Below are 25,619 nucleotides of genomic sequence, written 5' to 3'. Positions count from 1 at the left end.
ATTGTTTATCTACATGTTTTTGTTATCCATATAAACTGTTAAAATATGATAGTAAACATAGATTTTTTGAAATATTTCGTAACAAAACCTACTTTGTTTTATTTTAAAAATCCCATCTTTTTATCTTTCTCCTTTAAAAAAAACAATTGTTTCAGTTTCTTCTTATTTCAAAAAAATACACTGTTACCATATGTCAATAAATATTACACGATGAAATATGTTCACTTTATCACAAAAGAAAGCCGGTCTTCGTTTATTGAAAAGAACCACTATTGCAATGCATTTGACGTGTTCAAATCGGTCTAATATAATTGGTCGGTTTCTCATATTTGTGTGTTGCGATATCTCTATTAGATGCGGTCAAAGTCTTACTGCAGATGTTTTGAAACATCATTCTATCTTTATTCTACATGTAACGAGAAATAAAGATAGAATGATGTTTTGAAACGTTTGCAGTGAGATTTTGACCGCACCCTTTCTATGCAGATCGGGCTTAAGAACTAAGGTTAGACGCGTACTTGCATTGCGACTTTGCATTGTTGTGCCTAAAAAGTGATAAAAAGAGTTACTATTTACGTCAGCCTAATTTGCATTGATGTTTTTTAATAGGTGAACAAAGAGTAAAAGTATGAATCTTATGGAAAACTCAAACGTTATTGTGGATGAACAATTGCAACGATTTATCGAGGCTGAAACAAAGAGACATCAATTTCAGGTTAAATTTCTGAATTATTTTTCACTAGCAAAATTTAAAGTTTTAATATTTTCTATTCATATATTTTATTGTATTTTTATCTGTACTTTGTACTGAGTAATTAATTTGTATGTACATATGAACGTTCATAGTTATTTGTTAAACACTATATCTGCTTTTTTATTTTCTGTGGAAATCAATATATGATTATATGCAACATTGTCAAATGTTTTTCTTTATAATAGATATATATATATATATAAATTGTATTCTTGATTTTCAGGGTATAGTACACGAATTAACAGGCATCTGTTGGGAGACTTGTATGGACAGACCAACACCGCGCTTGGAATCCAAAGTCCACAAGTGTCTTGTGAATTGCGTAGAGAGATTCATTGACACTACTAATTATATCACCAATAGATTAGAACGTGTAGCTTCGAGTCTACAGCCTGAATCAGAGAATCTGGAATAATTATATCTTTCTGTAAATATATGAACGTTTGTTTTCCATAGTTCTGCAAGAAGTATATAAAGTCCACAATAACGTTTGCTTATATGCGAATTGAAGCTTGTACAAATAATCGTCATGTTTTCACGTATTCGGGGATTTTTAAGTCGCCACAGGCGTAAATTTATAGTCGGAAGTATCGTCATCGGCGGCATCGTTTTTTTAACACGGTATACGCAGCGCAAGCTAAGAGAGTACCAAGAAAACGAAATAAAGATACTGATGGAAACAACAAAGAAGCGACAATATTTTGAGAGCACGGAAAGAACATGTAATCAAACAATATTATCTCTTGCTGCGACACTAAGAAACTCCATAATCAAAGAAACCGATACGGAAGCTATTATTAGTCAGCTAAAGGACGGTTCTGCTGATAAAATAGCATCGTGGAATCAACTAAAAGTCTTAGCCGTTACGCGATCGGCTGTAATAATTTATTCCTACACAATGCTAGTTACATTTCTTAGAATTCAATTGAATCTAATCAGCGGATACATGTACAAAAGTGTACAAAGCAGCACAGAGACCGATATCCAGAGTGAGGTGCAAGCAAAATATTTGGAACACTCTAGTTACTTTATTTACGAAAGTGTCAAAGAATTAACCGATTTCATCAAAAGTAAAGTTGACGAAGTAATAGCTTCGTGGTCTCTATTAAAGCAGTTAACATGGAGAGATCTGGAGCAAATGTATTGGGCAATTATATCTTCTATATCTGCTGATAGCGCGAGAAACCCTGTTAAAAAGCTTACACGATACATGTTGCACGATACAAATGAGTCGTTGAGTCTCTCACGAGTTCCTGCCGAGTCGTCGGTTTATGCAAATTTAATTATTCAAACAATAGATATATCGGAGAGTGAAGAAGTGCAGGATTTAATGCAAAAATGTATTAGAAGCGGATTTGTTTTATTCGTTGATCATTTAGCCACGTACTTCGATGGTGCTTTGAAAGCCAATGTTAGATGCACTCAACAAGATGCGATGCTTTCTTCAGTGTCAGTCTCTTCAGGAGAAACTGGCATCGAAAGTCTAGCTTCGACAAGCTCGAACAAACCGACTGCAAACGGGTTGATCGAATTCGTAGACACTAGCAAAACTACTATGGCTTTGGCTAAGATCATTCCTATTTTAAACGGACAGATCCCGGATAACCCACTGGTGAAGGATTTAGCGGCAGACTGGCTTCAACGATTAGTGTTAAATGACGATCTCAAAACACTTGGGGCGAATATCTACGAAGCAGTTAGTCAACAATGAAAGTTAAAACATTACAAGAGAATTTATATGTAGGAATTATTTTACTGTTGAATGTGTAATACATCATTTTGTTGTCAAGTTTCACAAATTGTTTTTATAAACAAAACAACGTGGAAGTACCAAATATAAATTCAATATAATAGTTTCATTATAATTTGATTATTATTAGTAAATCGCAGCAACAGTTTGTACCTGTTTTGCATTATGATGGCGTACGGCAATTTTAATTATTAATTTCTTAATACAAAATAAAATATTTACCTTGAATTTTCATGTTTAAAGGTTTATATACATATATGTATGTATATATATATATGTATATGTATATATATGTATATAAAATTGCATCCGGCGTAATTGGCTCATATCGATCTTAATACTAATTGTAAAATAAAATTTGTTACTGGACATTGTAATAAAGATTTAGTTTTGTCTTCAATTTTATATACGTTTTTATGTTTACAGATGTTAAATACATCACTTTTCAATTATAGATAAAAGAATTCGCTTGCGTTAAGAACACTATAGCAAGTTAAAGATATACAAGTAATATATAAAAACAATCAGAGTAAAACTGATTACTTCCATAACTTTTTAATGGACATATTTTTCTCGGAATCTTTTTGCATCACCTTCGCTACAGCCATCTCAAAGTCTTCCTGAGTTACATGAACACGACGTTCTCTAAGAGCATACATTCCAGCTTCCGTACAAACACCCTGTACAACACAAATATGTTTAATTGCAAGATCCATCAAACTTTTTTGGTTTTCTTTGTAATAGCAAACATTGGATTATATTCGATGCTGACAATTATGAAGTTAATTTATATTTCTATATGATCTATTAGTTTTTCTCACCTTCACTTCGGCTCCCGATGCACCAGGCATAAGCTCAGCAATTTTTCTCAAATTTATCCCACGTGTCAAATTCATTTTCCTCGAATGTATCTTCAGGATATCCAACCTAGCTTCCTCGTTTGGAGGCGGAAATTCGATTTTGCGATCGATACGTCCGGGACGTAATAACGCCGGATCTAAGATATCAATTCTGTTTGTAGCCATGATAACTTTGATATTTTTTGTTGCTTCAAAACCGTCCAATTGATTCAGCAGTTCTAACATGGTTCGTTGAACCTAAAAAATGCAATCGTTCATAACACAATCAAGAAACACACACGTACGTATATATATTGTATATATATGTTTCAATATATATATATATTGTAATTGGATTTCATTACATACTTCGCTATCACCACCAGATCCAGATTCAATTCGAGAACTTCCAATGGAATCAATCTCGTCCATAAATATTATTGATGGCGCGTGTTCTCTCGCCATCACAAAAAGTTCGCGAACCATACGCGAACCTTCTCCAATAAATTTCTGAACTAATTCAGATCCAGATACACGAATAAAGGTGCACTCTGTGTGGTGTGCAACTGCTCTTGCAAGTAAAGTTTTTCCAGTACCTGAAAGATTTTCTCAATCTTAAAATGCAATCAGACATTTGTATAGCAATTTTTAAGAGATAATTAAAACTTTCATAATAGGAAACATTACTTTCATATAATAAATTGCTATATACCTGGTGGACCGTATAACAGTACACCTTTAGGTTGCGCAATTCCAAGAGCATCAAATAATTCCGGATGTTTGACCGGCAACTCTATAACTTCTTTTATTTCCTTTATCTGTTTATCCAAACCTCCGACCATTTCGTATGTAGAATCTGGCACTTTCTCGACCATCATGAGAGAGACAAGCGGATCAACTTTATTTGGCAATATTTTGTGCAGAGTGTAACTCTCATTGCGCAAAGCCACACGTGAATTTGGTGTCACGTCATTGATGTCGATATTCTTGTCTATATCTACCACAAATTTGCCTTCAGGATGTACTTTGACCAGAACTTTTTTCTTATCCATAGGTTTAACTACTTCGCCTACATAGGAACCTTGCTCTTGTAAAAGTTGCAACTCCTCTCGCAACAGACGTACTGTAACAGAAAATCATATGGTAACAATTATGTTGTAATAAAATTTCTCACATATAAATATAAGCGTAGTGTGTTACTCAAGAATATATTAAATTTATAAACAGTATGACACATAATGCACATAATACACATATGTGTCTATATTATTAGAATGAATACCTTTGGCATTAAGTTCATTACGCTGTGCCTGCAATCTTCTTAAATTTTGACTTTTTTCAGCAACAATCAATTGCAATTCTTCAATTTTTGTAATATAATATTGTTTGAAACCCTCTCCTTTGGCATTCTTCTCATCAATATCCATCTGAAAGACATTTGTAAATTGGTTACAAGTAAGTAAACACTCTTCTTAGCGATAAAATAAAAAATAATTTTTTTTTCCTACCTTATTTGTGAGCGTCATGATTGTCTCCAAAGAGATGAACGCTCTACTAAAATACACCTCCAGTTAATGCAATAGAATCACCTAACCCTTTTGCAAACAATTCCAAAGTTACTTCTTGCCTGTCACTGTATCAGCAGAAAGGAAATTGAGATTGGCCACGGACTTTAACTGTAATCGCTTTTCCTCCTTGTTCGCCAGCGCTATGTCCACGGTGATGCACATTGGAACTAACATACGAATCTTGCTACTTGGTTACACAAGTGCCAATGTGGTCCCATCTAGGGCCGTAGCCGATCTCAGTTTTCTTTCTAGGTCAGATTAGGCTAGGGCATTGGAAGCATCACAATAGATTAGGGTTAAGAAAAGAAGATTGAGGAAAATATCTGTTAAAAATCAATTACAAAACAGAATCACACAGATTCACAATCGTAGATTAATAGTCTAATAGAAAAGACTACAGAAAATGACATCCATTATAAAGCTTCACGCTATTTCTGGGGCAATGGATGAATCCCCGCCTTGTTACATATTACAAGTTGATGAATTAAGAATATTATTAGATTGTGGGTGGGACGAAAAGTTTGATCAAGATTTTATAAGAGAACTAAAAAGGTATATATTATATTATCATACATTTATGATAAAACATCTGTCATGTAAGAAAAGATAATTGAATGTTACAGTGCCTTTTTAAAAAATTTTTTTGTTCTACTTCTTCAGACATGTCAATCAGATAGATGCTGTGTTGCTCTCCTATCCGGATCCATTACACTTGGGTGCATTACCATACTTAGTAGGCAAATGTGGCCTGAATTGTGCTATATATGCCACTATACCTGTTTACAAAATGGGCCAAATGTTTATGTATGACATGTATCAGGTATATTTTTCAGTATATAAAAGTATAGAAAGACAACTTCAATTTAACATCTAAAGTATCGTTTCAATTTTAGTCACGGCATAACATGGAAGATTTTGATTTATTTACATTGGATGATGTTGATGCTGCATTTGATAAGATTGTGCAGTTAAAATACAATCAAAGCATATCACTGAAAGGTAAAGGCTATGGTGTCACTTTGACACCTTTGCCAGCTGGACATATGATTGGTGGAACAATTTGGAAAGTTGTAAAAGTTGGAGAGGAAGATATAATATATGCAGTAGATTTCAATCATAAAAAAGAGCGTCATTTAAATGGCTGCGAATTAGACAGACTACAAAGGCCATCACTGTTAATAACTGATGCATTTAATGCCACATATCAGCAAGCCAGACGAAGGACAAGAGATGAGAAGTTAATGAGTATGTGTTTTACATAGTTTATGTTATAATTCAAATATATCCATTTGTAGTAAAAATATATTGTCAATTTTTCTTTGATTTTTTTTAGCCAATATCTTGCAAACATTGCGAGGTGGTGGCAATGTACTGGTCAGTGTAGATACTGCTGGTCGCGTACTAGAATTAGCACATATGTTGGATCAGTTATGGCGCAACAAAGAATCAGGATTACTTGCTTACTCATTAGCTCTTCTCAATAACGTTAGCTACAACGTTGTGGAGTTTGCAAAATCGCAGATCGAATGGATGAGTGATAAGTTGATGAGAAGTTTTGAAGGCGCGCGTAACAATCCATTCCAATTCAAACATTTGCAACTTTGTCACAGTATGATGGAATTGAATCAAGTTCCGAGTCCGAAGGTACATCAAAGTAACGACTTTACACATTGGATGTTATATTTTGAATGTTGAAATCAATTTCTAAATGTTATATTTAGGTGGTGCTCGCGAGCACTCCGGACATGGAATGTGGATTTTCTCGCGAATTGTTTCTCCAGTGGTGCAGTAATCCGCAAAACAGTATCATCTTAACGAGCAGAACATCTCCGGGTACACTCGCCCGAGATTTGGTGGAAAGAGGTGGAAATCGCACTATTGTACTGGACATAAGGAGACGCGTGAAACTCGAGGGTACTGAACTGGAGAACTACCAAAAAAAAGAGAAGCAGAAACAGGAGCAGATAAAACAGGAGCAAATGTATGTTTCGATGCGCATTTAGTTAATATTTATATTTCCACTCTGATGCGCTTATATAAATTTATCATTTAATTAGGGAAACTGCTGACATAAGTTCCGAGTCGGAAGACGAGATAGAAGTCGGCGGTGCGAGAGGAAAGCATGATTTACTGGTGAAGCAAGAAAGTAAGCCGGGTTTTTTTAAACAAAGTAAAAAGCAGCATCCCATGTTTCCATTTGTGGAGGAAAAAATCAAAGTAGACGAATACGGTGAAATCATAAAGTAAAAATATTTTTATAAAATATTTTTTTATCAAGTATATATATTTTTCGCTTTGTACTGTAGTGATGTGGTTTATATTTTTCAAGAAAACCAAATTTTTGCTTGTGTTATATCTCCGTACACACAGATTATTTTTTAATATATTTAAATGAAAATTTTCTGTGCTTATTACCAGGCCGGAAGATTACAAAATAGCAGAAACTATACCTGAAGTAGAGGACAATAAAGAAAATGCAGATATGAAACAAGAAGAAACCAATCATCATCCGGAAATCGCTCTTGATATACCAACCAAATGTGTACAGATTTCTCGTACGATAAATGTAAACGCGTCTGTTACGTATATCGATTTCGAAGGCAGATCCGACGGAGAATCGCTGCAGAAGATCTTGACGCAGCTAAGACCGAGGAGAGTGGTCTTGGTCCGAGGCTCGCCTAAAGACACGGAAATATTAGCGCAACAGGCACAGAGCGCTGGCGCGAGAGTATTTATTCCGGGCAGAGGAGAGACACTGGACGCCACAACGGAAACACATATTTATCAAGTAATATCTAATTAATATTTCTACTGACATTGTTTTTCATAATTACATTACGGCTTTCAAGTTCCTTTCAATTCTGATTAGTTAAAACAATCGGTCGTATTACAAAAAATTAAAACAAATTTCGTTTGTCAGGTGCGTTTAACCGATGCTCTGGTCAGTGGATTGAATTTCTCGAAGGGTAAGGGCGATTCCGAGGTAGCGTGGATTGACGCTATGATAACGGCACGCGATCAAATTTGTCCGGACGCCGTTGCCGACACCGAATCCGAAAAGATTGACGAGAGCGACAAAATACTGACGCTGGAACCCTTGCCATTGAACGAGGTTGAGAGAAAAAACAAATATAATAATACGAGAGAAAAATTGGATCACAGGAAAAAAACATTTTATTTTTAAATTTACACCTCGCGCTTCTGTGTTTCAGGTTCCAGGCCATCAAACAACGTTCATAAATGAATTGAAACTGTCCGATTTCAAGCAGATCTTAAATAAAAGTAACATTCCGTCGGAATTTAGCGGAGGAGTATTGTGGTGTTGCAACAACACCATCGCCGTCAGAAGGGTTTGTTGAATTTATGTGATATTAATAATAATAACTTAACGTAAAACGTGTGAGAAACGGTGTTGTTCGTACGTATAATCTGATTTACGTAACATTCTGTTTCATTTCAGCACGAAGCGGGTAAGGTAATATTGGAAGGTTGTATTTCTGAGGACTATTACAAAGTACGAGAATTATTATACGAACAATATGCAATTGTATAAATTATTGAGTAGTGTGTGTGTGCGTTTCTGTATATAATATATTTTGTATACAATATTATATAAAAATAGAGAAAAGGAAAGATTTCTTTATATATGCGCACTCTCTGGACTTCTCTTTACATTTACTTTATAAAATGTTATTTTTATATGATAATGATTTTTTACTCTGTATGTACATATATAAATGTTATTTATGATAATAATATAATAAGATTTTTATATTCTATTTATTTTTCCTATAGTTATCCTATTTGTATTGTATTGTCTATATCTGCAACAAAACGTATTATAAAAGAAGACAGTTAACTTTTAGTACAGATTGGAACCGATGTATCGAAGATTCGAGCCAAGCGTCGTCAGTAACATTTCCCGATAAATGTACACAAATGCAGTCGATCTGTTGCAAACTGTGACAAAATTGTGTAAGTTTTATAAATAAAATTGATCAAGAACTTAAGCGCAATAAAGAGAAAACAGCGAAAGAAAGATTATACAAACACTACTGTAACGAGTCAAGCGGTCGAAATTTAAGAAAATTTGAAGCAACAAACACACGACTTGGTTATGAAATCGTTTTGCAACAAATAGAGTAAGCATTTATATACAGCTCAGTTAAAAATACTATGGGATTAAAAGAGCCTGTGTTTATTTATTTACTTTTTTTCAGAATATTCGCTTATTTATGTCGCAGTTTTAATGCTGAAAGGTTATGAGTTGGAGATTATTGTGCGTAAAAGAAATCTGCATTCACAAAGAAACTCTGACAATATCATATGAAATTAAATAGAAACGTCGAAAGAGACAACATGAGGAAATATTATCAAGCTGCTTTGGCTGTGATCGCGGTAGTGAGCCTTGTATCTCTGCTCGTCTATAGACACGAATATAATAGGCTAAGGTATGTCCTAGAAGTTTTCAATTATTTCGGCAAGCCCGAACTGAAGAACGCAGACATGAACTGCACAAACTTTGCTCCAACATACACTGCATTCAATGCAAGATTTGACGAACCAATGCCCTCCTGGCAACGTCTGGAGGACGATTTGTACGTTTACTCCGCGTACCGTCTCGACGACAGGAATATAAGAGCGGTTGCACTCGGCACTGCAAACAGTGTCGCAAGCGTGCAGTGCCTTGTGTTTTTCGAGAATGAGAGCAAGCCTATATTAGGCAATTTTAAGTTTCTTCCCATTGTCAGTGAAATTGCTTCGAGTCGAAAGGATAACACAAAATACGCAGGATATCATTTTGTTTGCACGTACGTTAATACCAATGGCGTTAAGATTCCTACCGGAGTGACGTTTCTCACCAAGTCCAACAAGTTCCTCAATTACGCGCCTGTTCTTCCTATAAAATCGCAACCCGAGAGTTTGAGTCACAAGAGAATAGGTGTGTGTGTGACTCAATCGTTGACAAAACCGACTCAAGCCACGGATATAATAAACTTCGTCAATTTTCATGCACTGATCGGAATGAACAACTTCATCGTGTACGATTCTGGAATTCCGAATGAAATTAACACCAAACTGAAGGAAATCGCTAACGATCCAACTCTGTTCTGGAAGTTCACGTACACCGTTATACCGTGGAACTTCCCTTTCATGGACATCGATCAGAACGTAATAAGAGAAATCATGGAAATTGATTGTTTGTATCGCACGTACAACGGTGTCGCTTATGCCATTGTTCTTTCATGGAACGAGTACATGGTCCTCAAGTATCATCACACGGCGATCGATCTGATGGTGGATTTTGAACGTTACTCGATTGGCAAACTCGGTCGATTGACTACTCGACTGGCAGTCAGTCGGTACGCACTGAATACTACGACGTTCTGCACACAGCAAGCCGATAATAAACAATACACCGATTCCAATATGATGGTGTTGAAGAAGACAATGAAAGTCAATGGAAATGTAGTCAAAGATCATTATCCCATTTACATGTACGATCCGTTTGCATACGTGAATTCTGTAATATCACAGAACTTCCATCCACATACCAAAGAGGCAGGAATAGATTTAGTTGCGATTAACCATTACAAATATTGTGACAATTACAAAGACGGTCAGGGAGTGGAAGATTCCGCGATTCTGAGATTTGCCCAGGATCTACAGAACTCACCGATACTCACGAAATACTACAACAATGTGCCTGACATAGACATAAAGTGATACAAATTAGCGAGAGGACTAGTTTTAAATTGATTGATACTTGTACAAAAAGTCTTTCCTGAATAATGCTCCATTCGCGCACATACGTATACCCCGTTTCTGTTCATACGTTTTCACGATTATGTCTTTCATAGGTGCCTTAATCATCGTGTCATGACTACTCGGTTGTATGTACACATGTTATATCAATACTTTATACACATCCGAAGCTTCAGAAGCTTCTAATAAAATTATAATTATTGCTACACGATTATTGTCACTTCTTTCATGAGCTCTTGTTTCGTGATTTCCTTTTTTTCTCGTGTTTATTATTAAATTACATAGCGACAAAAATTTATCCATGATATGATTCACAAAAGTGACGATATTATTGTATTATAGATATAAAAAAAAAAGTTTACATACGCACACAGTCTTGGTTAATGAGATAGGTCGAGTATACTTCATGTGTGTTTAGTTTACAAAGAGTGTGTGTGTGTGAAGGTCGCGTGGTCACAATTTAAAGTAAAACGGAATATGTTGCAAGAATTAGGTAATAAAATACATATTAAAAAGAGAGGAGAAAAACCATAATGAAAGAGGTATTATATTCCCGATAAAAATACATAGAAATTTTTATCTTCTCACATCATTTAACTTATATTTGTTATAATATAGTAATCTAATTGTTACATTTGTCAAACTAGAAATTTAGAAAAGTTTACTTCAGTCGTTGTATTATAGCCGAATTTTGTAAGCCCGACTCCTCGATCGTCTTATCTTCCGCTAGTTCCTTCGTTGGGTATGCAGTTAACAAGCTGAAATCCCTTAAAGCATACTGAGGTCTCATACTGACATCGCGCGTTAAGGAAACTTGTCAATTCGGCGGCTCGAGAGTTTTATTGCAAAAATATAATCTAAAAAAAAAAAAAAGCGCGCGAAATAAAGAAAGAAGGTTTCAAATAGATCAAAGGATACGTTATTATGTATCTTCTGAGATCAGCGATTGTATGTGACAGGTTGAACTGAGCCTTCACGGTACTACCATCCGCAAGGCGTATTTGTAACGTTGTCGCTGGCTTCGAAGCGTCTATGTTGAGTTCTTTTTTCGCCTGGGCTTCGTTGGCAGCCTGATCAACGGGATCAGATGGAACTGTCATACCTACAGTAGCTGGTGACGGACTGAAATATTGTAAATTGTTATGTACACAGAAATAAAAACAAATATCCAAAGAATACTAAAACATTTTTGACAAAGCGAGATGCGACCAACGTACCTTCCTAGCATGTGTCCCTTTCCGGAGAACACTTTCACTTTCTTTTCACCAGCTTTTGGAGGCACGTAGTTCTCATGACGATGATCCTCCACATCCAGTCGCAACTCCTTACCGTGTATCTGATCCTGCATGTCTTCTGGTATCTTACCTTTCTTGATATCTTCTAGGAACATCATATTTTTGAGTTCTTTGTACGGTCGAAACTCACCTTCGTTCACCGTGAAGCCGTCCTTCCACAATTTCAACATAACTGGACCACTTGAAGATGTGGAGGACTGAGGATCCGCATTAGCTCCCATTACCACTGTTGCGACACACAACAATAAACGTCATTGTTGCGATGACGATGTGTGATTTTTTATGCAAGCAATGAAAGCCAGAAAAATACCTTCACTATCGGAACTAGTTTGTCCTAACTTATATCCCGTGCCGCTGAATGTGTTCGGCCTTTGCTGTCCTCCAAGTTTCGGTGAATCAGAGGCGATCGAGTGCTTCTGACACGATTTGAACACATCGTTGACAATGTCCTTTTTCTTCTTTCCCGGCCCTAAAACTTGCTGTCCGCTGTGTTCAGAGCCGCCTGCGTAGAACGCTTGTTCTTCCTCATCGTCGGACGAGCTGCTGTCTTTGTCTCTGTTCTGAAGATCGCTCAACGTGCTGAATTTCTGTTTCGGTTTAGCGCCCTTTGACTCCGTCGAGTCCGACTTGGACTCTGCCTTTTCCTTCGATGTATCCGTGTCCGCCATGTCTTGCAATTCTCCCGACGACGGCTGTGTATCGCTGACAGGTTCGGTCAGCAGCGGCTCATCGTTCTCGTAAAAACTGGTAAGAGCAACCTGCAAAGATACTACATGCATAAGATCAAAAAAATCTAAATCTGTTGCAACGAAAGAAAAAATTTACTGAGAAATGATTTGCGCGATTTGTTTCAACGAATTTCGGAAAAACGTGAGAGCAAATTGTGTCGCGTGAGTAACAAGCCAAGTGTCATTAGAGAAGGTAACAAGGTGCGATAGGTTATAAAAAAAAACGCGCTGAAATTGCTTCGACAAAACACTCCGGATTTTGCGAGCAATGCGCGAAAAGGCCTCGTCTTCTTGGAGATTTTTGCAAATGTGCTGTCTCACCTCCAGTTGCCACGCGGATGACTCAAGGTAAAATAGCGCTCTCTCGGCATCAACACCAGTTACGTCCGCGAAGCTCGAGATCAATTCGTCGTGACTCGCCATTCTCTCTGCGAGTGCTTTTAAAGAGCGAGAGCGCGAGACTCGTCCGTTTCGCTTCTCTCTTTAATCTGAGGCTCCGACTCCGACTTAAAAACCCTCCGAATTTCACTCGGCGAGACCGAATTCCCAGCGGGAGATCGAAGCCGGGACGTAAAGCGCACACTTGCCAAGTAACCACTGTTCCTCTCGAATATGCTCGAATCTCTCTCGATCTCTGCCTGTCATTGTCCTTTATGCGCGCGGCAATCGAACCGGATGTGTACGGTTATGGAGGCCTATTCGAACCATTGTGCAAAAAAATACTTTCGCGTTCGAGTAACGTGTCGCGAGAATAAATTCATTTAAATTATTCACGTCACATTTTATATATTAGAATCCTAGTATATACATTTTTTCGTAAATATATGTAGATAGATTTAAAACAACTACGCAAGTAAAATAATTTTCTTTTTTATTTTTTATGACATATTCTTTCTTTTAATATATATATATATATATATATATATAGTATTTTTTGTTATACGTCATTTATATTTCGCATTATTTACGTATAAAATGTTTTCAATAAAATACACACAGAATATATTAAATTAGATATTTTTTCACACAAGAATATTTATTTGTTACCTTCCTACAAAAACTCGCACGTGTTAATTAATTGTCAATTTGACAGAACAATGCCGTGCCACGTTTTATCCAGTACGTGCGCGACTTGTCGGTTTCCAAAGGCACAGTGACAATACAACTTCTTCTGTTGTTCCTGCTCGTGCCGACGTCCTCTTCGCACTGTAACGGCGACGTGTACACGGGGCATTCGTAAACGTTGTCGTCAACAGACCTTGTTCCGTCGCTGAATGTCAAACGTATCGATGGCATATTGTGCCAGAACACATTCGTCGAACTCCCGATCAGTAAACACCTCTGCGCGTCCCACCTAGCTCCGGACAGATGTAAATCGTGAATGTAATACGCGTCGTCAACGTTTTCCGTTCCATTGAGATCGGAATGTTCTCCCGCTCGGAGATTTAATGCGATTCGTTTGACGGGCACGTTGTGACGTCGGGAAAACGCGAGTAGAATCGCGCATAAAAATCGTCTGCAGCACGAGAGCGCGTCGAGATGGATGACGCGAGGCACGTCGTTCTCGCGACGCCAGGTTTCCACAAAATTCGCACGTTTCAAGAGCAGATCGATGAAATTTGGCAAACACTTGGTTGCGATTCCGACATCGGTCAGTCTCCAAATGCGCGGAACCTTGCGATCGCGTATTTCTTTCGACAGATCTTCCAGAGAATCCGTCAAAACGATCTCGCCGTTTAACGCCGATCGCAAATTGTTTAATGAGTCCTTGATTACAGCCAAGATCCAATTAATCGACTCGGCTTCGTGAAGAAGAATCGCGCTCAACGGTTCGCCCGAGATAAAACGATGTTCGTCCCGTATATCGTTGATGTTAAACAACGCGGGCAATTTGTCATCGATCTCGTCGATCGCTCGCAGTGCGCTATCAGGCGCGATAAGTTCGTGATTTGACAATCGAACGTCTCGATCCAGACGAGATATCGAATTTAAAAATTCTCTGGCGATCGCGGTGTCCTTAGCGATGAGAGCGTTTTCGTCGGAGGCGTAAGCTTCCGGCGACGCGTCCAGCCGCATTTCGTTGATGTGAATGACGACGTCGCGATACTCGCATCTCTGCGGTATCAAGCGATGCGCGCAATCGGAAAATGAGTTTTTGCCGTCGGCGATCACATCGATGTTGCAAAAGCAATCCAACAAACATCGCAGACACGTCCGATCAAAATCGTCCGCGATCTTTCCGCCGTAATTGCACTCGCCGACAAGATAGATCAACGTGTCGAACGGCACGCCGTCGGCTTCGTTGATCAGATTCCGCAATTGGCTGACGGATATCTCGAAATCCGCGTGATCGAAGTCGTACGGTACGTTCCATCCTTGCTGGCCGAAGTGTCTTCTCTCCCTGACGATGCCGTGGAAGAAGCAAAATCCGTACAGGAGCTTGGAGAACTCCTTATCCTTGCCGGGACAGCCTTCGAAGAATTCTTTCCTGCTTATAGGATCCGATCGGTACATCTTCAGCAAGCTCTGCTTCAGTTGAAGCGGATAGTCGTACGCGATCTTCACGCTGTTTTGCAAGATGCTGATCGGGAATTCCGGAATTGAGAGGCTGGAGAGCCACAGTCGGAAATCCAGAGACGTGCCGGACAGACTGAGACTCTCGCAGATTCTCTCGAGTCGCGGTATCCACGAAGCAACCTGGTGACAATTCTGCAGAAATATCCATCCTCCTTCCCTCCGCGCGCGTTCCACCAGAATCTCGGCGTTGCCCGACTGTTCGTCACCCATGGACAGAGAAACGAACTTCGAGGTGTATCCTCGCGCGCTCGCGTACGCGGAAACGAGCGACAGAGGCGAGACGTAACACGGGAGGATGAATATAATCGGGGTGAGGCAGCTGGACTCCGCGTACGATTTGAATATCTGACGCGGATAAGTGTTAAACACGTCTTCCATAGTGTCTCCTATCAGACGCATCGTTTCCACGACGATCTTGTCGCATCTTATGATCCTGACGAGCATCAGCTTCTGAAACCGTGTCAAATTGTCGCGCCACTTTTTCGGCATCGAGTCGCTTTGAAACGGCACCGCGTCGCAATAGTTTTTCCAAGCTACGTCGTTCGAGCGAAAATCATCCGCAAGTTCGTGCAAACGAGGAAACGTTTTGCTCAACTTGCAAATTTGCGTCCACTTATCCGTCGACAACCATTCCGGCACTGATTCGTGAATCGTATATTCGCAATCCCGAAGAGATCCCGGGGAGATGAAGTACTCAACTTCCTGTTGTGTGGTCTGTCCGGTGTCTATCAGAATTTTCACGCAAAGCAGAAACGAATATAAGAGTTTGTGTTTTTCAAAGAGGGATCTGCAGACGCTTGAATGAAGGTTTCTCGTGAAGGAAGACTTCAAGAAGTGCAGTCGCTTCTCGAGAACGACGCTTCTGTTAGATGTCTCGATCGAGGTGATGTACAACTGGATGAACCATGAAAATGAGAAGCGATACATGTGATTCAAGTTGGACAGGGTATTTAACGTGCAGAACAATCCCGCGCAGTGTTCGGCAAATTGGAGATACGCGTCTCTGAACTTGTTGATGTCCCGCGTCATCGCTCTGGCTTCTTCCTGCCTTCTCATGATGTCCACGGCGAGAGTCTTGGAGGAATCCAAGGTCTGTATCGCGCTTTCGTCCTCGAGGATATTCGTGGTGGTTGACGAGAGGATGCTCAAGATGTTGTCTTCCTGTTGCTGAAGCACCTTCTTGTTGGCTGCGTCTTGAATACGCAATGCTTCAAATTTCTCCTGAATTTCCGGCCTCTCCTTCGAAATGACGATGTCCAGAAGCTTGTCCCGAAGAGTCCCGTCCGGCATCGAGAAGTCAATGATCGTGAGCTTGCTGAAAACGTCAGCTGTGTAATTCGGATTCGACAGTCTCGTGGTGATGTAAAGTCGAAATTTCTGCGAATACTTGACAGATTTGGTTCCGACATCGATATACCAAGTTTCATCTAGGTAAATATTCTTCAACAGGATCGGTTCCAGCGCGATCTCGAGTCTCTCCCCGACGTTTTCCAACAGCACCGGAACACCATCTTCGATGTTCCGAGTAATAACCGAAATGTAATCTGAATCAGTCAGTTTGATCACTTTCAAGTCGTTCTTCTGTTCGATCTTCTTGATCCACTGATTTATCTGATTCTGCGAATCGATGAAGAGACACCACTGCCACGAATTATTTAGGATAATGGCGTTTTCCACCGCGAAACGATTCTCCGATAGACCGTAAAGCTGCCAATGATTGATCTCGATTTCCACGCCGAGAACGCTCACGAAGTCGTAACTCTTAGTGTAAGGTATCTCGAAGGCGTTCATGAGCTCTTTCCATTTGGTCAGCATCTTGTCGCGAAACGAAGTGTTGTAAGACGCCATGTAGGCTATGATCCCGCACGAGAGCAGCATATCACCCGCCATACTGTCGTTGTTCATCTGCAGATTGTGAGCGCACTGCATCCAGTGGCTCTTCTCACCGCCTAGGCTGGCGATCAGCTTCTCGGCTTTGACCAGCTTGGCGGTGCACGTCGCAACTTCATTCTCCAGATTTAGTTTCTTCTGTAACGTTTGCCGCAGACTGTCGTTGAGCGCGGCCAGCTTTGCATTCAGGGCGGCCAGAGTTTGTCGTTTCTCGTTCAGGAACGCCTCCGCCTCGTCGCATTCTCTCTGAGCCGCGGCCAGTTTCTTCTTCTTGGGCGCCACCACCTTCGCCACTTCGTCGTAGGACACCATCGCGCGCACCCACTTGCATAGACCTTCAGCAGCGCTGGACGCTTTCGCGACTATGTGCGGCATGAAGCTGTTGTCCGTCATGTACGTCTTCTTGATGACCTGCATCACTGCGGGCGGTATGTTGTCCTTGTCGTAATCTTTCAGGTTTTGCAAGAAGTTCATGTCGCCTAGAATACGCTTGCTGGGGCCCCAGTAGTCCGTAAACTTCTTCCCAGTGACTGGATCGAGGCTGCGATCCGGCGGTACGCCTAGCATTACGCAAACAGCCGCCATCACCAGCTTGATGGTGTCGGGCGGGTTCTTCATTGCCTTCACCAGCGTGATGTCGGTCGGCTTCAAAGTGTTCAGCGCTATCACCGCGTCCTCCAGGATCGGTATGGCGACAGCAAGTTCGGCCTCGCATTCCGTTTTTAAAGCACCCGCGATCTCTGCCTTCTTATTCGCTATTTCCTCTTCTTCTTTCACGACTTTCGTTGCTTGCTCCACGGTGATGTTCTCGTTCTCCACTTCCTTCATAGTAATCACGGTCTGTTGAGCGGATAATTCCAATTGAGGTTTCAATCTCGTGAGCGTTGCCTTCATCTGCTCGACCTGTTCAGCCGCCATTTCCAACTTTTCCAATCCCGCTAAGTATCTGTTCCGTGTCGCGACAATTTCTTCCTGTTTCTTTGACGTCAGTCGCGTGAACAATTTCAGCATGTGCAGAAAGGCCGATGACGTCACGTGAATCATTCTACCGAACGTTTCACGATATTTCGAACTCATCTCTTTCGCGCTGTTGTGAAACTGCACGCATGCTCTTGCCGCGTGAATTTTAACTTCTTCGTTGACGTTGACGTTCTTCATGTGCCTCATAGCGATCTCCAGAAACGCTTCGTCGGGCCAAACCTGATTGTAATTAACCGCGCAGTGTTTCGCCAAGTTAGGATGCGAACACAAATACGTTCTGAACGCGGCGCTGGTAGGACTGAAGCAAAGAACGAAGTGTAATCTGTTCTTGCACTGTTCCACGAAGTACTTCATCACCGAACGCGCGCTGAGTTCCGCGTGTCAATCACCGCCCTGTGCGTGAAGTCGCGTCGTCTCGATTATATTTTGTCTGTCCTCGTTAGAAAACAAATCGGGAAGTTCTCCGGTGCTCAACAGACAACTTATGTCGCTCAAGAACGCGTCTTTCATCTGTCTTTCCGTCATGAAATACGTAACGTCCCGTCGCAACGCTCCGCATTCACGTAGAACTCTCTTCAGATTGTCTCTCCACACATTTAAGTTGTAGTAAGACTCGGTAGTGATCTCGAACAAGCTCTGCTGCTGCATGAAGGCGGCGAGAGCAGTAACGGACTTCCTGCCGGAACCTACGGAAGATATCATCAACACGCTTCCGCCCGGTATGCTGAGAATTCTGGAGATTTTAATCAGAGATTCCAACACGTAACGACAAACAACGATATCCAATTTTCTTTTGGATCTGGCGTTGTATTCGTCTAAATAAGCAAATATCTTATTCTTCAGGGCGTCCACGGAACCGATCTCTTCGTATCGCTTGACGCATTTGGCGCCTTTCTCTGCGTCCATGAAGTTTCCAAATATCAGATCGTTGAAGCTATCCGTGGTGATCTGATTATTCGCGGACTTAGGCAAGTGATCGAAAGCGACCTCGAACGAGTCCTTGAAGTTGCTCTTCACTGCGTCGCGGATTCTCAAGAAGAGCCATTCTTTGTCGCTTTCGTCCGTCATGCGATCTCTGAACACGCGTAAGATCTCGTGCGCCCACAGCCGAATGAACGTTATCTTCGTCTCCACCGATTCCTTCTGGATCAAACCGCAGCCGCTGATAACTCTCGAAATATCTCTCATGTCGAAGTAGTAATACAATTTGCCGGGGACAGGTCGCAAGGTCTTCGCTACGGAATTGTAAACGTTGATCGTCGCGTTCACCATACTCGTTACACTTCCCGTGACATCCGCTGCAAACAGATTCTTCTTCATGTTAGCAAGCAGCACGTTGGAGTACGTTCTGAATATATTATCCGGCGTGGGAGCGGGAATTGCGTAGGTGTTGAAATGACTCAGAAATCTAAGAGGAATGTTGCCGTCGATCTTTCCCGTGATCGCGATGGCGAACGTAACATCGTGTAAAAATATTTTACTCAGTTCGTTCTCGTCGTAGCAGTAATTGTAGCTGAGAAGTTGGCGCAACAGTTCGAACACGCATTGCGTTCCCGGTCTTTGCAAGGTTCCCGTGTTCACGTCGTCGACGAAGTTCACGCAGAACTGATTTTTTCCTGGCCCGTACTCGGTGCGTCGTATTTTGTTCAATTTTGACAACAACAATCTCCGCGTTCTGCACACGGAAATCATAGAAGTAAAGCTAAAATAGTTGGAGAGACAGTTTTCCGGTAGTTTGTCGTTCAGAAGATCGCGCATGAGACATGACTTTCCGACGGCTACGTCGCCGTACAAGAGAAAAGGCTTCCGGTACTTAACGTGTTTCAAGAACATGTGATTGTATTTCATGCTACTAACGTTCGGGATGAAAATCGAACTGGAATCGCATACTTCGGGGATCTTTTCGTGTTTCAGTAGATCGGCCCAGTGTTTCCAGTTTCCAACGCCCTGAAAGATGTAGAAATTGTCCTGAATCAAACCCTCGCTGGGCAACGTCACGTCGAACTGTTTGATCGCATCGGGTTTCGGACGTGTCGTGTCCGTGCCGTTCCACAGCGACACGCAGAAAGCGTTGAATCGAGTCTGGGAATCGTCAATTAGATTCTCGCCTAATCCCCAAACGAGAGCCAGAATTAAAGCCGCTTGGGCCCAAACGACAAAGTGACTGTCCTTCTTCTCGTCCTTCGCGGCGTCTTCCCTGGCTTCTCTCATTAACATCTCGAACAAATTTAGAGTTGACGTGACGAGATGCAATTCCCGACTCGCCCGCACGTCGCCGCTTTCTTTCAAAAAATTCAAACAGGGTTCCATCGCCCAGTCGAACATCGCGCGCAGAACTTCCTCGTGACCGTCGTAAATACTGTGTTTCGTGATGTGAGACAGCGCGTACGGTCTCCAGCCGATAGACAGCGAGTCGATGTAGATTATTCCGCAGCGAGATATTATGCTAGGTGAGATTTCTGTCGCGCTGGTTGTTTCAAACACGATAGACGTTGATTCTCTCACCGGAAGTCGTTCTCCAGACGCCAGGTGCAGCATCTTGTTCTCGTCCAGAGTCGTGTACAAGTTTTCTATCCACGTGTCGCTCAGAGTTCCATCGAACACCAGCCACTTGCGATCCGTCGAACTGTCTTTCGCAAAGCGACGGATAATCGAGGTGCAAAATCCGTCCTTCCAGTCGCCGGACTCGTCGCAGAAACGACCGAACAGCGCGTTGCTGTCAATCACTCCCGGCGTGATCGTCTCGAGTCTCACCGCAGCGCCAATTTTAGATTTTTCATCGCGCAAGAACGACAACGTCTCGGCGAGTGTGCGCAAGATTTCCGTCTTTCCGACCAGAGGTTCACCGACGAGCACGAGACCGCGACGAACGTACATCAGCTCGACGATTTGTATGGCTTTCAGTTTAAAGGTCGAATGCAGTGTCAAACACCTCTTCGCGCACACGTTTTCAAGAGCGTTCGAGATGTCCGCGCAGTCGAAACGGAGCTTGACGGGTTCGGGAAAGACATCCCGCACGATGCTCTGAAAAATGGGCACGTCGACGTTGCGCAGTTGTGGAATATTGACGTCTATCATCGAGCGTAGCATCAGCGTGTGTTCGTCTTCGTCCGGAAACGTTTGCCTCATACTGATCGCGGTCGCGACAACGGTCTTCAGCGACGACGCGCTGAAGTTGTATTGGCGATTGTTTCCCAGATATTCGGATAACAGCTTGTAGCTTAAGGTCACTGTTGTCGCCAGATCTTTCGCACAAAGAAACCCACCGGCGAAGAGTTCGATCTCAGCGATCTTGTCGACGTCCGGCGCCGTCATGGACACCGTGCGGAAGAAGATCTTCAAATTGTCCGGCAGATCGACGCGGCCGAATTGCTTTGATGGATCGACGGTGACGCATATGTTTCCGGTTGCGTTCAGGTTCAAATCGCAGCCTTCGAAATTCACGGTCTTCAATTTCGACGACACCGCTTGTCTCATTTGGGTAAGATTCTGAGCGATAGCCGACAGCAGTTCCGCTCTCAAACCGTCCAGGTTCTCGAGACAGATCCACGCTCCGCACGAGATCACCCCTTTGAATATTTGCATCATGCGGTTGTGAGAAACGCCGTTGCCGCAGCTGACGACGCGGAACAGTTTCGCGAGTGCGGCCGTCAGGCTTTTGATCGTTTCCGTCTTGCCGGTGCTCGTCGGACCTACAACAGCGCCGTACAAGTGATACCGATAAGCCTGCAGAACAGTGCGAAAGCATCTGTCGGTCAAGGGTGTGTTGACGATGTTCTGGCGATAATAATTGTACTCGTAACCGTATTCGATCGTCGCGTCGAACGTTGACACCTCGACGTTCTCGTCGTTTCGATAATATCGCAATTGCGCGATCCAATCGAAGTCCGTTCGTTCGGCGGCGCCTTTGTCCAGCAGCAACCTCACGATCTCTCTGTGAGTCGACGCGATGACGATTAGCGACGTCAACAAATTTCTGCGTCTCCGCGTTAATTTACCTTTCAGTTCTCTCACTGCTGAGTTTATTCGATTGGCGTACGTTACGCTCAGAGAATCTAACGTCGCCGCGCCTTGCTGCGCGGTGAAACATTTTTCCACCGACGAGGTCCAATAAAGCTGCAGACCGCAAACTATCGTCATACTCGGAAAATCGTCAATAGATTCGTCAAACGTCAAATTTTCGTTAATTAAAATTTGATGTCGCAAAATATTCTGACGAACCGCCTCTCGCAGTTCTTTCTCGAGTTGAATCAGCCATTGCTCCTCGCGCTCGTTGTCAGTTGATACGGAAATATTACCGTTTAAACGTACGATTTCTCCGTAGGATCCAACGACGCCCCGTAAGCGATTAGATTTGTCAAACTTCAATCGTTCCACGCCGGCAAAACATTTCTTCACGAGCGCGTGCTGTTTCGCCACGTCAGTCGATTCGAATAATATCTGTTGAATCTCCAAATCTTCGAGAAAGAAGAATCTTGAGAAAGACAACTTTTTAACGTCCAAGTAATTCTTCACACCTCTGGCCGCTTCTTCCAATTTTTTGTTAGCTTCGTTTAGAATTTCCAACAAATCCGGCGATTTCTTGATTCTCTCGAAAGTCGAATTGCCCGCGAATCTGTTGCTGATCTCCGACAAGATTTCCGTCGCTTCCAAGTACAACGAAGTCTCTCGATTCAGACGGATTTCTATTCGCCGGTAAGAAAATATCGGCTCCAAGCGGAGTTTGCGAAATTGAACGCGCGTCCATTGATCGAAGATTTCCTGAATCGTCGAGAGCACGTCGAAAAAATCGACAACGCTTTTCAGTATTGGTCTCACGAAGTGAGACGCTCTCATCTCCTCAATTCTGATGAGATGCTCTCGCAGAAGCGCTTCGATGTCGTTCGCGTGTTTGAAAACCATCATTCCGGATTCCTCGTCCCTCGACATCTCGAACGAAATCGGTTCCCACTCCCTCGTCATCTCCGCGAGTTCTCGCTGAAGGCGAAGCTCCTTGGTGGCGCCCAGGCTTATAGCTTTGTACTTGTCGATATTGTCCATCAGATTCATATCGATCATCTTCCTCAGAGTTGTTCCGGCATTCGGCGTGAGATCGAAGTTGCAGATCGCGGACATCTCTTTCCAGTGGCGCGCGTTCAGAGCCGAATTGCACATGCAGACCGCGAGCGGCAGGTAAACCTTGAACTCGTTGACGTTGTTCAGCGCTTGCCAGCACAGTCTCAAAGGCGCCGGTTGCTGCATCGGATCGGGATCGTCGGCGATGCCGGAGAACTTGTAGGCCTTGTTCGAGGTCGCGTCCATCTTGATGCGCGCCTTCATGCTCTTGCTCATTTCCGTGATCTCGTTGTGGTAGTAAGCGATCTTTCTCTCGATCACGGAAGCGTCCAAGCACTCGAACGGACCGTTCAGCCACACCGAGTGGTCCCTCTTCCACTGACAGATGACGCGAATGAGCGTGTAAAACGGCACGATCGTCTCCTTCAGTTCGATTATCTTCGGAAACTCCGTTTCGGGAAACTTGAAGAGCATCTCCTCCGAATTAATAACCACCATCTCGTCGTCTAATCGTTTGTACTTCTTCATCAGGCTCTTGTAATGCTCCGCGTATTCCCCGACTCTGTTTATGTCGTCCATGTCATCCAGTATGACGAGTTGCGGGAACATCGCGTCCACCTCCGAATTCAGTGTATTTATTCTACGCTGAAGATCCTCCTCCAGTTCGCTCTTCATCGCCTCGCACAGGGTGTTGTTCTGCGAGAACACTGGCTGAATGTCGTGCAGCCAGTTGATAGTGGTTCTGTTTAAATCCACGTGCTCGTCGGTTAGTATTGTGATTTCTGTCAGTTTGCTCAGCATGTAGATCGAACGTTGTATCTTCTGCTCGAGCTCCTTCATCAGCACCTTCAAGGCTCGCGACATGTACTCCGCCAACTGTATCAGGGACTCCGCGTCCTTCCGCACGTCCAGCGCGGTCGATTTCAGATCCTCAAACTCCGAACAGATCGAACGATTGAATTCCTGATGGTAATTCACGAGCTTTGTCGTGAGAACGCTAACGACGTCGCGGCAGATCTGCTTCAGAGACTCTCTGGCGCTGTTCTGCTGCAACTTGCCGACTTTGTAATACAGATTGGAAAGCATGAGGTTTGCTTTCCCGAGGTACTCGTTGTATCTGTATATGTGCGCGAGATACGCGTCGAAGTCCGGCTGTTTGGAAATCAAGGACGATATTCTCTTCCGGGCGCTCGATGTGTACACGCTGCTGAACTCCGCGGAGACGGACTCCACGTGCTCGTTCACCGGCTGAAACAGAGCGTCGAGTATCTCCTGCAAGCTGCGGTGAGAACTTTCCACGAACCATTCGGGAAGCGAAATCTTTATGTACCTTTCCTTCACCCTGACGTCCAACCACTCCTCCAGGGGCATCAGATCCTGCGCAATTCCTCCGATGTTCCTGATGATGTCGTGATACGTCGAGAACACCTCTTCCACGTCCGGCTCGGTCGTTAGCCGATCGTCTTTGCACGTCAATTGGAATTCGATCTGAGGACAATAACGCTCGTCTCTCATCACGTGTATCACGTGATCGATCGATCTCATCATCACGTTCAGGATTTGCTGAACGAACACGTTTGTCAGGCACTTCATAAGTTGCGGCAGTCGCTTTCTCGAGATCATTTTCAACGCTCTCGACTTTTCTACGGCTCTGTACGTTTCCGTGTAAAATTTATTGGTGATCGTCACGGTGCCTCTCTTGATGTCTTTGAGAATCGTCTCTCGAAAATCGCGCAACGTCAGCATTCCGAGGTCGCGGTAACGTCGAAAGTCGCAAATCACCGTTGGCAGGACTCGATGCGCCGTGTTCATGACGTGTCTGATTATCGAGAAAGACAGGAAGTATCTCGCGGCGAGCGAACGACGACGTTTCAAAAATATCGCGTGATCGTACGTAGCGCCGTAGTCCTTGATAACGTTTTGCCTCAAGCTGGACAAAACGTTGCACTCCTCGCAGGGAACGGGTTGTCTCTTGTACACTTCGCAGGACAACGTCGATGTCAATACAAAGTTCTTCATGTTCTCAATGTACATGTTTTTTATCTCGTTCAGTACGGATTTTATGAAAGAAGAGTGTTTGCGTTTGTCTCCGCAAGAAATCAAATTGAGAATATTTCTCTCCCATTCCCCGGAAAATTCGGAAACATTGATGCTCCTTATGTAATCTTTCAGTTTAATCCGTTTCGAAAAATTGAAACTCGAACACTCGGACACTACAAGCGTTGATTCCGAGGTGTCACAGGCCATGTTTGTATATTTTTATGAGATATTTTACTGGATTTTGTTTTTTACAATATATTATATATTTTATAAAAAATATCGAACAAGAGAGAAATTAAATAATCCATTAAAAATAAATTCGAGGCACAACTGTAAGATATTAATCTCTTCTGCTTGCACAAAGAGACTCGGAATC

At 42.4% G+C, this 25,619-nt stretch overlaps 7 protein-coding genes across 7 annotated transcripts; 4 read left to right on the top strand and 3 right to left on the bottom strand.

Moving 5' to 3' along the window:
• The first annotated feature begins 494 nt into the window (after nt 1-494).
• LOC109853536 (mitochondrial import inner membrane translocase subunit Tim8 A-like) lies at nt 495-1,186 on the top strand. The gene is made up of 2 exons (XM_020425754.1): nt 495-715; nt 978-1,186. The coding sequence occupies exons 1-2, from the start codon at nt 629-631 to the stop codon at nt 1,167-1,169; spliced, it is 279 nt and encodes a 92-aa protein (XP_020281343.1). The 5' UTR covers nt 495-628; the 3' UTR covers nt 1,170-1,186.
• Nucleotides 1,187-1,261: 75 nt separating this feature from the next.
• Nucleotides 1,262-2,481, top strand: LOC109853525 (peroxisomal biogenesis factor 3). Its single transcript, XM_020425743.1, has one exon. It carries the CDS (start codon nt 1,284-1,286, stop codon nt 2,463-2,465), a length of 1,182 nt encoding a protein of 393 aa, XP_020281332.1. The 5' UTR covers nt 1,262-1,283; the 3' UTR covers nt 2,466-2,481.
• Nucleotides 2,482-3,022: 541 nt separating this feature from the next.
• Nucleotides 3,023-5,003, bottom strand: LOC109853516 (26S protease regulatory subunit 8). Its single transcript, XM_020425731.1, has 6 exons — nt 4,852-5,003; nt 4,626-4,770; nt 4,056-4,466; nt 3,713-3,939; nt 3,326-3,601; nt 3,023-3,184 (listed from the first exon to the last, which is right to left on the bottom strand). Exons 1-6 carry the CDS (start codon nt 4,867-4,869, stop codon nt 3,044-3,046), a joined length of 1,218 nt encoding a protein of 405 aa, XP_020281320.1. The 5' UTR covers nt 4,870-5,003; the 3' UTR covers nt 3,023-3,043.
• A 172-nt stretch (nt 5,004-5,175) lies between these two features.
• On the top strand, nt 5,176-8,628 carry LOC109853509 (probable cleavage and polyadenylation specificity factor subunit 2). Its single transcript, XM_020425718.1, has 10 exons — nt 5,176-5,463; nt 5,572-5,731; nt 5,805-6,156; nt 6,245-6,555; nt 6,633-6,892; nt 6,969-7,154; nt 7,330-7,699; nt 7,832-8,023; nt 8,124-8,261; nt 8,372-8,628. Exons 1-10 carry the CDS (start codon nt 5,315-5,317, stop codon nt 8,462-8,464), a joined length of 2,211 nt encoding a protein of 736 aa, XP_020281307.1. The 5' UTR covers nt 5,176-5,314; the 3' UTR covers nt 8,465-8,628.
• Nucleotides 8,629-8,822: 194 nt separating this feature from the next.
• On the top strand, nt 8,823-11,033 carry LOC109853926. Its single transcript, XM_020426506.1, has 2 exons — nt 8,823-9,053; nt 9,132-11,033. Exon 2 carries the CDS (start codon nt 9,238-9,240, stop codon nt 10,636-10,638), a length of 1,401 nt encoding a protein of 466 aa, XP_020282095.1. The 5' UTR covers nt 8,823-9,053; nt 9,132-9,237; the 3' UTR covers nt 10,639-11,033.
• A 167-nt stretch (nt 11,034-11,200) lies between these two features.
• LOC109853933 (NSFL1 cofactor p47) lies at nt 11,201-13,320 on the bottom strand. The gene is made up of 5 exons (XM_020426519.1): nt 13,022-13,320; nt 12,283-12,730; nt 11,895-12,198; nt 11,596-11,799; nt 11,201-11,468 (listed from the first exon to the last, which is right to left on the bottom strand). Exons 1-5 carry the CDS (start codon nt 13,121-13,123, stop codon nt 11,339-11,341), a joined length of 1,188 nt encoding a protein of 395 aa, XP_020282108.1. The 5' UTR covers nt 13,124-13,320; the 3' UTR covers nt 11,201-11,338.
• A 433-nt stretch (nt 13,321-13,753) lies between these two features.
• LOC109853919 (dynein heavy chain 7, axonemal-like) lies at nt 13,754-25,237 on the bottom strand. Its single transcript, XM_020426493.1, is given in 1 exon segment — nt 13,754-25,237. A coding segment is annotated over 1 exon segment (11,463 nt). The 3' UTR covers nt 13,754-13,774.
• Between the last annotated feature and the right edge of the window lie 382 nt (nt 25,238-25,619).

Source organism: Pseudomyrmex gracilis, unplaced genomic scaffold (assembly GCF_002006095.1).
Source record: "Pseudomyrmex gracilis isolate BER0280 unplaced genomic scaffold, ASM200609v1 scaffold_2, whole genome shotgun sequence".
Classification (NCBI taxonomy): Eukaryota; Metazoa; Arthropoda; class Insecta; order Hymenoptera; family Formicidae; genus Pseudomyrmex; species Pseudomyrmex gracilis.
This window is presented reverse-complemented; position numbering and strand designations above follow the sequence as displayed.